Genomic DNA, 13,514 nt, shown 5'->3' on the forward strand with positions numbered 1-13,514 from the left:
CAAATTGACATTCTGTGTACATTTATTCACTCATACGGTGTTTAAAATGTTTATTTTTATGTGACTAAAATGTCCTCTTTAGCCTCTGAACACACATCGGATAAAACTTGACAAAAATGCCATACTCTGGCCCCTCAAATACACATAAGATACAATGGCATAGAATATCATATTTTTCATCAAATACACATAGGATAAAAGTTGAATAGAAGGTAATCTTTTCCCTCAAATTCACATAGGATTTGTGCATCCTGTCAAAAGATGTTGCGAGCACAGAATCTACAAATCTAGAATATAGCTATCAAGGCAGACCGCAACAAACTCCCTCTAGGAAACAAAGTCAATAGGGTCGAGCTTAGGCAAGGTTTAATAAGATCTCCCTCTCAACATGACAACAACAAATGATCAAGTCAGGATGTTACTGTATTTTTATATTTTGCCTACCCTCATTCTCAGTGTGGAAAATAGTCAGAGACCTACAGTACAACACAACACATATCCTACTGTACACTACACGTCTGATAGATTTTGGCGTGTTATTTACAGTACTGCTATTTACAGTAGCAACAGTAGGCCATTTGTTAGCTCGGCTCAAAATCTATTTCCACACTAGGTTTATTTAGCGTTTTCTTCTCGGATTTCGTCATGTATTTTAAATAGCTAGTGCAGATTAGAACGTAAGAGATTTGAAGGGCTTGATTTTGCATGACTCACCAGGGCTCTGACAATCATCAAATCAAATCAAATTTTATTTGTCACATACACATGGTTAGCAGATGTTAATGCGAGTGTAGCGAAATGCTTGTGCTTCTAGTTCCGACAATGCAGTAATAACCAACAAGTAATCTAACTAACAATTCCAAAACTACTGTCTTATACACAGTGTAAGGGGATAAAGAATATGTACATAAGGATATATGAATGAGTGATGGTACAGAGCAGCATAGGCAAGATACAGTAGATGGTATCGAGTACAGTATATACATATGAGATGAGTATGTAAACAAAGTGGCATAGTTAAAGTGGCTAGTGATACATGTATTACATAAGGATGCAGTCGATGATATAGAGTACAGTATATACGTATGCATATGAGATGAATAATGTAGGGTAAGTAACATTATATAAGGTAGCATTGTTTAAAGTGGCTAGTGATATATTTACATCATTTCCCATCAATTCCCATTATTAAAGTGGCTGGAGTTGAGTCAGTGTCAGTGTCAGTGTGTTGGCAGCAGCCACTCAATGTTAGTGGTGGCTGTTTAACAGTCTGATGGCCTTGAGATAGAAGCTGTTTCAGTCTCTCGGTCCCAGCTTTGATGCACCTGTACTGACCTCGCCTTCTGGATGATAGCGGGGTGAACAGGCAGTGGCTCGGGTGGTTGATGTCCTTGATGATCTTTATGGCCTTCCTGTAACATCGGGTGGTGTAGGTGTCCTGGAGGGCAGGTAATTTGCACTGGTGATGAGTTGTGCAGACCTCACTACCCTCTGGAGAGCCTTACGGTTGTGGGCGGAGCAGTTGCCGTACCAGGCGGTGATACAGCCCGCCAGGATGCTCTCGATTGTGCATCTGTAGAAGTTTGTGAGTGCTTTTGGTGACAAGCCGAATTTCTTCAGCCTCCTGAGGTTGAAGAGGCGCTGCTGCGCCTTCTTCACGATGCTGTCTGTGTGAGTGGACCAATTCAGTTTGTCTGTGATGTGTATGCCGAGGAACTTAAAACTTGCTACCCTCACCACTACTGTTCCATCGATATGGATAGGGGGGTGTTCCCTCTGCTGTTTCCTGAAGTCCACAATCATCTCCTTAGTTTTGTTGACGTTGAGTGTGATGTTATTTTCCTGACAACACACTCCGAGGGCCCTCACCTCCTCCCTGTAGGCCGTCTCGTCGTTGTTGGTAATCAAGCCTACCACTGTTGTGTCGTCCGCAAACTTGATGATTGAGTTGGAGGCGTGCGTGGCCACGCAGTCGTGGGTGAACAGGGAGTACAGGAGAGGGCTCAGAACGCACCCTTGTGGGGCCCCAGTGTTGAGGATCAGCGGGGTGGAGATGTTGTTGCCTACCCTCACCACCAGGGGGCGGCCCGTCAGGAAGTCCAGTACCCAGTTGCACAGGGCGGGGTCGAGACCCAGGGTCTCGAGCTTGATGACGAGCTTAGAGGGTACTATGGTGTTGAATGCCGAGCTGTAGTCGATGAACAGCATTCTCATATAGGTATTCCTCTTGTCCAGATGGGTTAGGGCAGTGTGCAGTGTGGTTGAGATTGCATCGTCTGTGGACCTATTTGGGCGGTAAGCAAATTGGAGTGGGTCTAGGGTGTCTCAGGTAGGGTGGAGGTGATATGGTCCTTGACTAGTCTCTCAAAGCACTTCATGATGACGGAAGTGAGTGCTACGGGGCGGTAGTCGTTTAGCTCAGTTACCTTAGCTTTCTTGGGAACAGGAACAATGGTGGCCCTCTTGAAGCATGTGGGAACAGCAGACTGGTATAGGGATTGATTGAATATGTCCGTAAACACACCGGCCAGCTGGTCTGCGCATGCTCTGAGGGCGCGGCTGGGGATGCCGTCTGGGCCTGCAGCCTTGCGAGGGTTAACACGTTTAAATGTCTTACTCACCTCGGCTGCAGTGAAGGAGAGTCCGCATGTTTTCGTTGCAGGCCGTGTCAGTGGCACTGTATTGTCCTCAAAGCGGGCAAAAAAGTTATTTAGTCTGCCTGGGAGCAAGACATCCTGGTCCGTGACTGGGCTGGATTTCTTCTTGTAGTCCGTGATTGACTGTAGACCCTGCCACATGCCTCTTGTGTCTGAGCCGTTGAATTGAGATTCTGCTTTGTCTCTGTACTGACGCTTAGCTTGTTTGATAGCCTTGCGGAGGGAATAGCTGCACTGTTTGTATTCGGTCATGTTACCAGTCACCTTGCCCTGATTAAAAGCAGTGGTTCGCGCTTTCAGTTTCACGCGAATGCTGCCATCAATCCACGGTTTCTGGTTAGGGAATGTTTTAATCGTTGCTATGGGAACGACATCTTCAACGCACGTTCTAATGAACTCGCACACCGAATCAGCGTATTCGTCAATATTGTTATCTGACACAATACGAAACATATCCCAGTCCACGTGATGGAAGCAGTCTTGGAGTGTGGAGTCAGCTTGGTCGGACCAGCGTTGGACAGACCTCAGCGTGGGAGCCTCTTGTTTTAGTTTCTGTCTGTAGGCAGGGATCAACAAAATGGAGTCGTGGTCAGCTTTTCCGAAAGGAGGGCGGGGCAGGGCCTTATATGCGTCGCGGAAGTTAGAGTAACAATGATCCAAGGTTTTTCCACCCCTGGTTGCGCAATCGATATGCTGATAAAATTTAGGGAGTCTTGTTTTCAGATTAGCCTTGTTAAAATCCCCAGCTACAATGAATGCAGCCTCCGGATAAATGGATTCCAGTTTGCAAAGAGTCAAATAAAGTTCGTTCAGAGCCATCGATGTGTCTGCTTGGGGGATATATACGGCTGTGATTATAATCGAAGAGAATTCTCTTGGTAGATAATGCGGTCTACATTTGATTGTGAGGAATTCTAAATCAGGTGAACAGAAGGATTTGAGTTCCTGTATGTTTCTTTCATCACACCATGTCTCGTTAGCCATAAGGCATACGCCCCCGCCCCTCTTCTTACCAGAAAGATGTTTGTTTCTGTCGGCGCGATGCGTGGAGAAACCCGCTGGCTGCACCGCCTCGGATAGCGTCTCTCCAGTGAGCCATGTTTCCGTGAAGCAAAGAACGTTACAGTCTCTGATGTCCCTAAACATCAGGTGAGGCCCTAAACGCAAAGGTCCTTTGCGTTTAGGGCCTATTGCCCCCATATTCAGTTGGCCATAATCTAGCACCATTAAGTCAGGGGATCAAAATGAACAGTCCATAATCTGCTTTTCCTTCTTTTTTAAAGCCTATGTTTCCCTGAAATGTTGAAATGGGGGAGGGGAAGATAATACTGGTATCTCTCTTTTCAAAACACTGAGGATTTTGTGGTTGCTCAGATGTATATACAAAGTCGTCTTATAATACAGTCGGAACATTTTATCAAGGGTTGCACTATGATAGTGTGATGGAAATTTAGTATAACATTTCCATCACAATAGATAGTAGATACATTATGTACTGTATTGATTTAGAACTATTACTATGATTTTGCAGGTATAACGCTAAACCTTTGTAAGAATAACACCATTTTTCAAGTGTTCTGAGAGATTTGGTGTTATGAACTCTTTAGGGACAGTTTGACATATGAAAAAAATATATTGCACACCCTCCCCCTCAAATCAAAAATAATGATTACCACCATAAATAACAATAACTGTAGCAACCCTGTGTTTATAAACGTGGATATCAACTTCAGAAAGTTGAGGGTTTGCCGACCACCACGGACGGACAGGCTCACTCTCCCTGCCTGTATCATTACACTACGACCAGAGCCGGCTGCAGGCAACGATCAGCTAGGGGTTAATCGTATTTTCCACAAGCATCATCATATTTATAATAATATAAAATATATGCAATTCATTTTCCATCAACAGGTTTCTTGTGCCAATGCACCACACCCTAAATCTGTAAACTTGGGCACCCTCAAAAATATCATCCTGACCAACTTGCCCTCTAAATACACCTCTGCTGTCTTCAACTAGGATCTCACCGATCACTGCCTGCGTCCGTAAGGGGCCCTCGGTCAAACGACCACCCCTCATCACTGTCAAACACTCCCTAAAACACTTCTGCAAGCAGGCCTTTCTAATTGACCTGGCCCGGGTATCCTGGAAGGATATTGACCTCATGGCGTTAGTAGAGGATGCCTGGTTCTTCTTTAAAAGTGACTTCCTCACCATCTTAAATAAGCAAGCCTCTTTCAAAAAATGTTGAACTATGAACAGACATAGCCCTTGGTTCACTCCAGACTTGACTGCCCTTGACAACACAAAAACATCCTGTGGCTTACTGCATTAGCATTGAATAGCCCCCGCAATATGCAACTTTCAGGGAAGTCAGGAACCAATATACACAGTCAGTTAGGAAAGCTAGGGCTAGCTTTTTCAAACAGAAATTTGCATCCTGTACCACTAATTACAAAAAGTTTTGGGACACCGTAAAATCCATGGAGAATAAGAGCACCTCCTCCCAGCTGCCCACTGCACTGAGGCTAGGAAATACTGTCACCACTGATTAATCGAGAATTACAATAAGCATTTTTCTACTGCTGGCCATGCTTTCCACCTGGCTACCCCTACCAACAGAAACCTCTGGCAAACTCTATGGGGGTGCCACAGGGTTCAATTATCGGGCCTACTCTTTTCTCTGTCCATCAATGATATCGCTCTTGCTGCAGGTGATTCTCTGATCCACCTCTACGCAGACAACACCATTCTATATACATCTGGCCCTTCCTTGGATACTGTTAACAAACCTCCAAACGAGCTTCAATGACATACAACTCTCCTTCCATAGCCTCCAACTGCTCTTAAATGCTAGTAAAACTAAATGCATTCTCTTCAACCGATTGCTGCCCGCACCTGCCTGCCCGCCTAGCATCACTACTCTGGACGGTTCTGACTTAGAATAGGTGGACAACTACAAATACCTAGGTGTCTGTTTAGACTGTAAACTCTCCATCCAGACTCACATTAAGCATCTCCAATCCAAAATTAAAATCTAGAATCGGCTTCCTATTTCGCAACAAAGCCTCCTTCACTCATGCTGCCAAACATACCCTCGTAAAACTGACTTTGGCGATGTCAATTACAAAATAGCCTCCAACACTATACTCAGCAAACTGGATGTAGTCTATCACAGTGCCATCCGTTTTGTCACCAAAGCCCCATATACTACCCACCACTGTGACCTGTATGCTCTCGTTGGCTGGCCCTCGCTACATATTCGTCACCAAACCCACTGTCTCCAGGCCATTTATAAGTCTTTGCTAGGTAAAGCCCCTCCTTATCTCAGCTCACTGGTCACCATAGCAACACCCACCCGTAGCACGCGCTCCAGCAGGTATATTTCACTGGTCATCCCCAAAGCCAACACCTCTTTGGCCGCCTTTCCTTCCAGTGCTCTGCTGCCAATGACTGGAACGAATTGTAAAAATCACTAACGCTGGAGACTTATCTCCCTCACTAACTTTATGCATCAGCTGACAGAGCAGCTTACCTATCACTGTACCTGTACACAGCCCATCTGTAAATAGCACATCCAACTACCCCATTCCCATATTGTTTTTGTTTTTTTGCACCCCAGTATCTCTACTTGCACATCATCTGCACATCCATCCCTCCAAAGTTAATGTTAAATTGTTATTTATTTTGCCACTATTTTTCTATTGTGTTTTAAACTGTACATTTGTTTATCCCATGTGTAACTCTTTGTTGTTGCTTTCGTTGCTCTGCTTTGCTTTATCTTGGCCAGGTTGCAGTTGTAAATGAGAACTTGTTCTCAACTGGCCTACCTGGTTAAATAAAGATGAAATAAATAAAATAATTAAAAAAATAAAAAGCAGTTTGGATGATGGAATGGGATTATAGTTTAGTGGATGACCGTGAGAAGGTAGCCGACAGTTTGGAAGTACTGTAGCCTAATCAGATTAAAACACTGACTAATTGTGTTTATGCTAGGGTGACAAGACGTTTCCGTTTTCCGGGTGGTTTTTTGGTGGTCTGTTCCCGGCTGGAGCTGTCCCCGGAAATGTCCCCGTTTTTAACTGTGTGCTAAAAACAGACCGCAAAGTGAAATTATATTTTACGTGGCAAGAAAGACCAGGCAGCAGAGCCTAATGGTTGATGTCTCAATCGCATTGTGTTTGTATTGGCCAACAGAGGGGGCTGCTCGCTGTAGCAGCTTCATTCACTCTTCTTCTTCTACTAACTACTTGCTCTCGCTAGTTTTAGAAAAAACTGCTGTGGAAAACTCAGCCAGAAACTAGCAAGTGTCAAGTGAATTCACATCACCCCAGACTTATTTTCAAGGCAGGTGAGTTACTAGCTAGTGATGTTATAATGTCACAATTTATTATATAGATAGTGTCAAGCCTGCTCCCGCCTCCCCCCGGCACTCGAGGGCGCCAGGCTCCCCAGCATTGGACTCAATCACCTGTTTACTACCTCCCCTATATTTGTCAGTTTCCCATCTCGGTTCCCCGCTGCTGCATTGATTGTCATTTGTCATTGTGTACCCGTGTGCTGACGCTGTTTCGGTCTTGCTCTTTGTCTGTTCCTAATTAAATGTCAACTCCCCGTATCTGCTTCTCATGTCCGGCGTTGGTCCTTACAGATAGATGATCTGCTCTATAAGGTTTTAAATAGGTTATGCTAGCTAAAGTTAGTCTAGCTAGGTTAGTTAGCTACTGTCATGGCAGCTAAGTTAAAAAAAGGTTCACATGTAAACATGACACAATTCATTATGAGAATATTTATTTGTAGATTACAATTTTAATGGTTTGGCATTATAATAAGTAGTGTGAAAATGTACTTTGACATTTTCATGGATAACATTAGCATAATGTTTGCTGTTAGAGAGTTGAGAGGAAGGTGTACTATTTATTATTAAAGATTGCCACACATAAAAGGTAATACATTTTAAAAGTGAAATGACTAATATTTAGGCATCATCCTAACGTCCTCTAGGAGCAGGTTCTAGGTCAAGGAAAGCCGCTCGGATCAGAAAGGAGGCAGAACACTTGTTATACTTTCCTGAATAATGGGCCTGCTGGGAGCATAGGCCTATGTGGACACACTATATAGGACGACTTCGGAGAAGTCCTCATCGTAGGCCCCGGGCTGGGGAGCTAGGAGCAACAACGGCTCAGCTGCAAAGTGGTAGGTCCTACAAGCTCACAGAATGGGACCGCTGAGTGCTGAAGCATGTAGCGCGTAAAAATAGTCTGTCCTCAGTTGTAACACTCAATACAGAGTTCCAAACTGCCTCTGGAAGCAATGTCAGCACAATAACTGTTCGTCAGGAGCTTCATTAAATGGATTTCCATAGCCGAGCAGCCGCACACAAGCCTAAGATCACCATGTGCAATGCCAAGTGTCGGCTGGAGTGGTGTAAACCTTGCCGCTATTGGACTATTGGAATCTGCCCCATACAATGACATTCTAGACGTGGCAACAGTTTAGAGAAGGCCCTTTCCCATTTTGCAATGACAACGCCCCCGTGCACAAAGCAAGGTCCATACAGAAATGGTTTGTTGAGATTGGTGTGAATGGACTTCACTGGCCTGCACATAGCCTTGACCTCAACCCTATCAAACACCTTTGGGATTAATTGGAACGCCGACTGCAAGCGGTGCTCGACCTCACTAATTCTCTTATGGCTGAATGGAAGCAAGTCCAGTAGCAATGTTCCAACATCTATTCCAACATCTATCTAAAGGGGGACCAACTCCATATTAATGCCTATGATTTTGGAATGAGATGTTTGATGAGCAGGTGTCCACATACCTTTGATCATGTAGTGCAACATTCTGAGAACCATGTTTCTTAGGAGGGAATTTAAGTACTTCAGCGTAATGTTTCCTACAGGTTTCCTCATGGTTCTATTTAAAGTAATGTTCTCAGAATGTTCAGAGAACATTAAGAAACAACGTTCTTCTGTGTGAATTTCAGTACTCCAGGATAATGTTTTCTGCAGGTTTCCTCATGGTTCTATATGAAGTCATGTTTTCAGAACATTAAGAAAACTTTCCATTAAAAACAAAAGAAAATATTACTAACGTTCAAAGAGCGTTCTAAGAATGTAATTTAAAAATAGATGCAGTGCCTTGAGAAAGTATTCACACCCCTGGGCTTTTTTTTCAAAATGTTGTTGTATTACAGCCTGAATTTAAAATGGATTAAATTGAGTTTGTTTGTCACAGGCTTACTACACACAAAACCCCATAATGTCAAAGTGGAATTATGTTTTTAGAAATGTTTACAAATTCATAACATATTCAAAGCTAAAATGTCTTGAGTCAATAAGTATTCAACCTCGTTATTATGGCAAGCCTAAATATGTTCAGGAGTAGACATTTTCTTAATGCAAAAGCAGCAGCTACTCTTCCCGGGGTCCACACAAAACATGACACAAAATACAGTCAATGGGGTGTGAATACTTTCTCAAGGCACTGTATCTATTTTTAAATAACATTCTTAGAACGTTCTAAGAATGTTAGTAATATTTTCTTGTGGTTTTTATGGAAAGTTTTCTTAATGTTCTGAAAACATGACTTCATATAGAACCATGAGGAAACATTATCCTGGAGTACTGCACATCAATAGACAAGAACATCTCAAGGACAGAACTACATACATGTAAAGAACATATGTTGAGCAGTGAATTTCAAACACAGATTCAACCACAAAGACCAGGGAGGTTTTCCAATGTCTTGCAAAGGGCACCCATTTGCAGATTTTTTTTTTTAAAGCGGACATTGAATATCCCTATGACAATGGTGACGTTATTTATTACACTTTGGATGGTGTATAAATATACCCAGTCACTACAAAGATACAGGTGACCTTCCTAACTCAGTTGCTGGAGAGGAAGGACACTGTTCAGGGATTTCACCAAGAGAACAAGGGTGACTTTAAAACAGTTACAGTTTAATGGATGTGATCAGAGAAAACTGAGGATGGAACAACATTGTAGTTACTCCACAACAATAACCTACATGAGGTTTATATCGAATATAATATTAAAAAATATGCATCCTGTTGCAATAATGCACTAAAGTAAAACTGCAAAAAAAATGTGGCAAAGAAATTAACTTCCTGTCCTGAATACAAAGAATTATGTTTGGGGAAACTCCAACAGAACATATCACTGAGTACCGCTCTTCATATTTTGAAGCATGATGGTGGCTGCATCATGTTATGGGTATGCTTGTCATGGGAATGGACTAGGGAGGTTTTTAGGATAAAAAGAAATGGAATAGAGCTAAGCATAGGCAAAATCCTAGAAGAAAACCTGGTTCAGTCTGCTTTCCAACAGACAGTGGAAGACAAATACACCTTTCAGTAGGACAACAATTTAAGGCCAAATATACACTGGAGATGCTTACCAAGACGACATTGAATGTTCCTGAGTGGCCTAGTTACAGTTGTGACTTAAATTGTCTTGAAAATCTATGGCAAGACTTGAAAATTGATGTGGAAAAAGTAAAGGGGTGTGAATTTTTTCCTGAGGGCACATTCTCAACATCAAGAAAACATTCTCTATCCACTATCTTGTTTTAATATATATATATATATATATATATATATATATATATATATATATACAGTATTGCAAAATATATACAGTGCCTTGCAAAAGTATTCGGCCCCCTTGAACTTTGCGACCTTTTGCCACATTTCAGGCTTCAAACATAAAGATATAAAACTGTATTTTTTGTGAAGAATCAACAACAAGTGGGACACAATCATGAAGTGGAACGACATTTATTGGATATTTCAAACTTTTTTAACAAATTTAAAAACTGAAAAATTGGGCGTGCAAAATTATTCAGCCCCCTTAAGTTAATACTTTGTAGCGCCACCTTTTGCTGCGATTACAAAACAGCTGTAAGTCGCTTGGGGTATGTCTATCAGTTTTGCACATCGAGAGACTCACATTTTTTCCCATTCCTCCTTGCAAAACAGCTCGAGCTCAGTGAGGTTGGATGGAGAGCATTTGTGAACAGCAGTTTTCAGTTCTTTCCACAGATTCTCGATTGGATTCAGGTCTGGACTTTGACTTGGCCATTCTAACACCTGGATATGTTTATTTTGAACCATTCCATTGTAGATTTTGCTTTATGTTTTGGATCATTGTCTTGTTGGAAGACAAATCTCCGTCCCAGTCTCAGGTCTTTTGCAGACTCCATCAGGTTTTCTTCCAGAATGGTCCTGTATTTGGCTCCATCCATCTTCCCATCAATTTTAACCATCTTCCCTGTCCCTGCTGAAGAAAAGCAGGCCCAAACCATGATGCTGCCACCACCATGTTTGACAGTGGGGATGGTGTGTTCAGGGTGATGAGCTGTGTTGCTTTTACGCCAAACATAACGTTTTGCATTGTTGCCAAAAAGTTCAATTTTGGTTTCATCTGACCAGAGCACCTTCTTCCACATGTTTGGTGTGTCTCCCAGGTGGCTTGTGGCAAACTTTAAACAACACTTTTTATGGATATCTTTAAGAAATGGCTTTCTTCTTGCCACTCTTCCATAAAGGCCAGATTTGTGCAATATACGACTGATTGTTGTCCTATGGACAGAGTCTCCCACCTCAGCTGTAGATCTCTGCAGTTCATCCAGAGTGATCATGGGCCTCTTGGCTGCATCTCTGATCAGTCTTCTCCTTGTATGAGCTGAAAGTTTAGAGGGATGGCCAGGTCTTGGTAGATTTGCAGTGGTCTGATACTCCTTCCATTTCAATATTATCGCTTGCACAGTGCTCCTTGGAATGTTTAAAGCTTGGGAAATCTTTTTGTATCCAAATCCGGCTTTAAACTTCTTCACAACAGTATCTCGGACCTGCCTGGTGTGTTCCTTGTTCTTCATGATGCTCTCTGCGCTTTTAACGGACCTCTGAGACTATCACAGTGCAGGTGCATTTATACGGAGACTTGATTACACACAAGTGGATTGTATTTATCATCATTAGTCATTTAGGTCAACATTGGATCATTCAGAGATCCTCACTGAACTTCTGGAGAGAGTTTGCTGCACTGAAAGTAAAGGGGCTGAATAATTTTGCACGCCCAATTATTCAGTTTTTGATTTGTAAAAAACGTTTGAAATATCCAATAAATGTCGTTCCACTTCATGATTGTGTCCCACTTGTTGTTGATTCTTCACAAAAAATACAGTTTTATATCTTTATGTTTGAAGCCTGAAATGTGGCAAAAGGTCGCAAAGTTCAAGGGGGCCGAATACTTTCGCAAGGCACTGTATATATATATATATATATATATATATATATATATATATATATGTATATATATATATATATATTTAACCAGGCAAGTCAGTTAAGAACAAATTCTTATTTACAATGATGGCCTAGAAACAGTGGGTTAACTGCTTTGTTCAGGGGCAGAACGACAGATTTGTACCTTGTCAGCTCGAGATTCAATTTAGCAACCTTTCTGTTACTGGCCCAACGCACTAACCACTAGGCTACCTGCCGCCCCGTATGTCTTATTTAGGGCTTGTTTCCTTTGAAATGGGGTCTGTTTGAATTGACTAAAATGAACAGCTTGGTATGAGTAAAAAAAACAAACAATGCATGCTAGCTCCATCCTGGTGGCAAAGTGGGCTACTTCCATGGATAGAGAACATAAGGAAATTAATATAATGTGTACCACCATTAACGTGTGGTGTAGTACCCGTGTGGAAAAGCGTAGTGCAGAAGTGAAGTGCCAAAACACCTAGATAGGGAGGGCACATGCAAACAGATGAGGAAATTGGCTATATGGAAGACATGAAAACCTGCAAAATGGTGAATGTAAATCAGGGGAAAAAATGTACTACCCTCCCCTTTGCCCAATAAAAAAAAAACACACAACCCTCCCCAAAGCAAAACAAAAGTTAGACAACCTTCCCGTTTTGGAGCAGCCCTCCCACCCTAGTACATTTTCAAACTGTCCTTTAGAGAGAACATGACTCAGTTTCAGTTTAAACTACAAACAATGAACCTTCACTAAACATACTGTACTACAGTTGTAGGATATTAATTGACTAGTATTGTCGCAGCAAATATAATCCTGCAGCATGTTGCGTGATCGGTGGTTAGGCTATATTAGTGGTTAGGCTTATTAGCCGGCCAAAATTAGGCTACATGAAAAGTGAAGTACTGTTAATATAACCATGTGTTTTTGCATGTTTTCAGTGAATTTATGTAAATCATGAAACCCATCTGCATTTCCCACTGTGCAGAAAAATTCTCAGTTACAAAAGAGTGATCAAATTAAGATCATACATCTGTATATATATATATATATATTAAACACACATGCTCGAAAGCGCAGAACATCCACTTACCTTGATGCAAAGGGGAGTGTACCGCATCAGGTTTTGAATCGCACCTGTTTGGGTGAAGCTGACCCCTGCAAAAAAAAGAAAAGAAGATTTAAACTCTGAAACAACTCTGCCAAAATGGACTTCAGAGAGTAAGATCATTGTGTTTCACCCAAGAGACTAAGTTTATGATGGACATTGTGGTACAACTATCCTTGTGTGACATTTAAAGTGTTAAATTCATTGTACTATTGTCTGGAAACACAAGGGTCCCCTGAAAAGACAAAAAATCTATATAAACAAATATAAGGCAAGTTTATTAGGTGTCAACACATGAACTCGATTAAACTTAACAACATTACAGTCACTTAATACAAGATTTGAATGTAAACAAAGTCCACCTTTGTGAATGCACACCTGGCATTAATCTATGCTCCTAGATTTTAGCTCAGCAGGCTAAAGCCCGGTCTCTAGAGCTGGGTTTAAACCCCAGTCT

At 41.9% G+C, this 13,514-nt stretch overlaps 1 protein-coding gene across 1 annotated transcript in view; it reads right to left on the reverse strand.

Moving 5' to 3' along the window:
• LOC112262422 (inactive ubiquitin carboxyl-terminal hydrolase 53-like) overlaps positions 1 to 13,514 on the reverse strand; it is a 46,833-nt gene that overhangs the window by 5,021 nt on the left and 28,298 nt on the right. The window contains exon 12 of the mRNA XM_024438078.2: positions 13,043 to 13,107. Within this exon, the coding sequence (XP_024293846.2) occupies positions 13,043 to 13,107 (65 nt within the window). The remainder of the gene's footprint in view (positions 1 to 13,042; positions 13,108 to 13,514) is intronic.

Source organism: Oncorhynchus tshawytscha, linkage group LG11, assembly GCF_018296145.1.
Source record: "Oncorhynchus tshawytscha isolate Ot180627B linkage group LG11, Otsh_v2.0, whole genome shotgun sequence".
Lineage (NCBI taxonomy): Eukaryota > Metazoa > Chordata > Actinopteri > Salmoniformes > Salmonidae > Oncorhynchus > Oncorhynchus tshawytscha.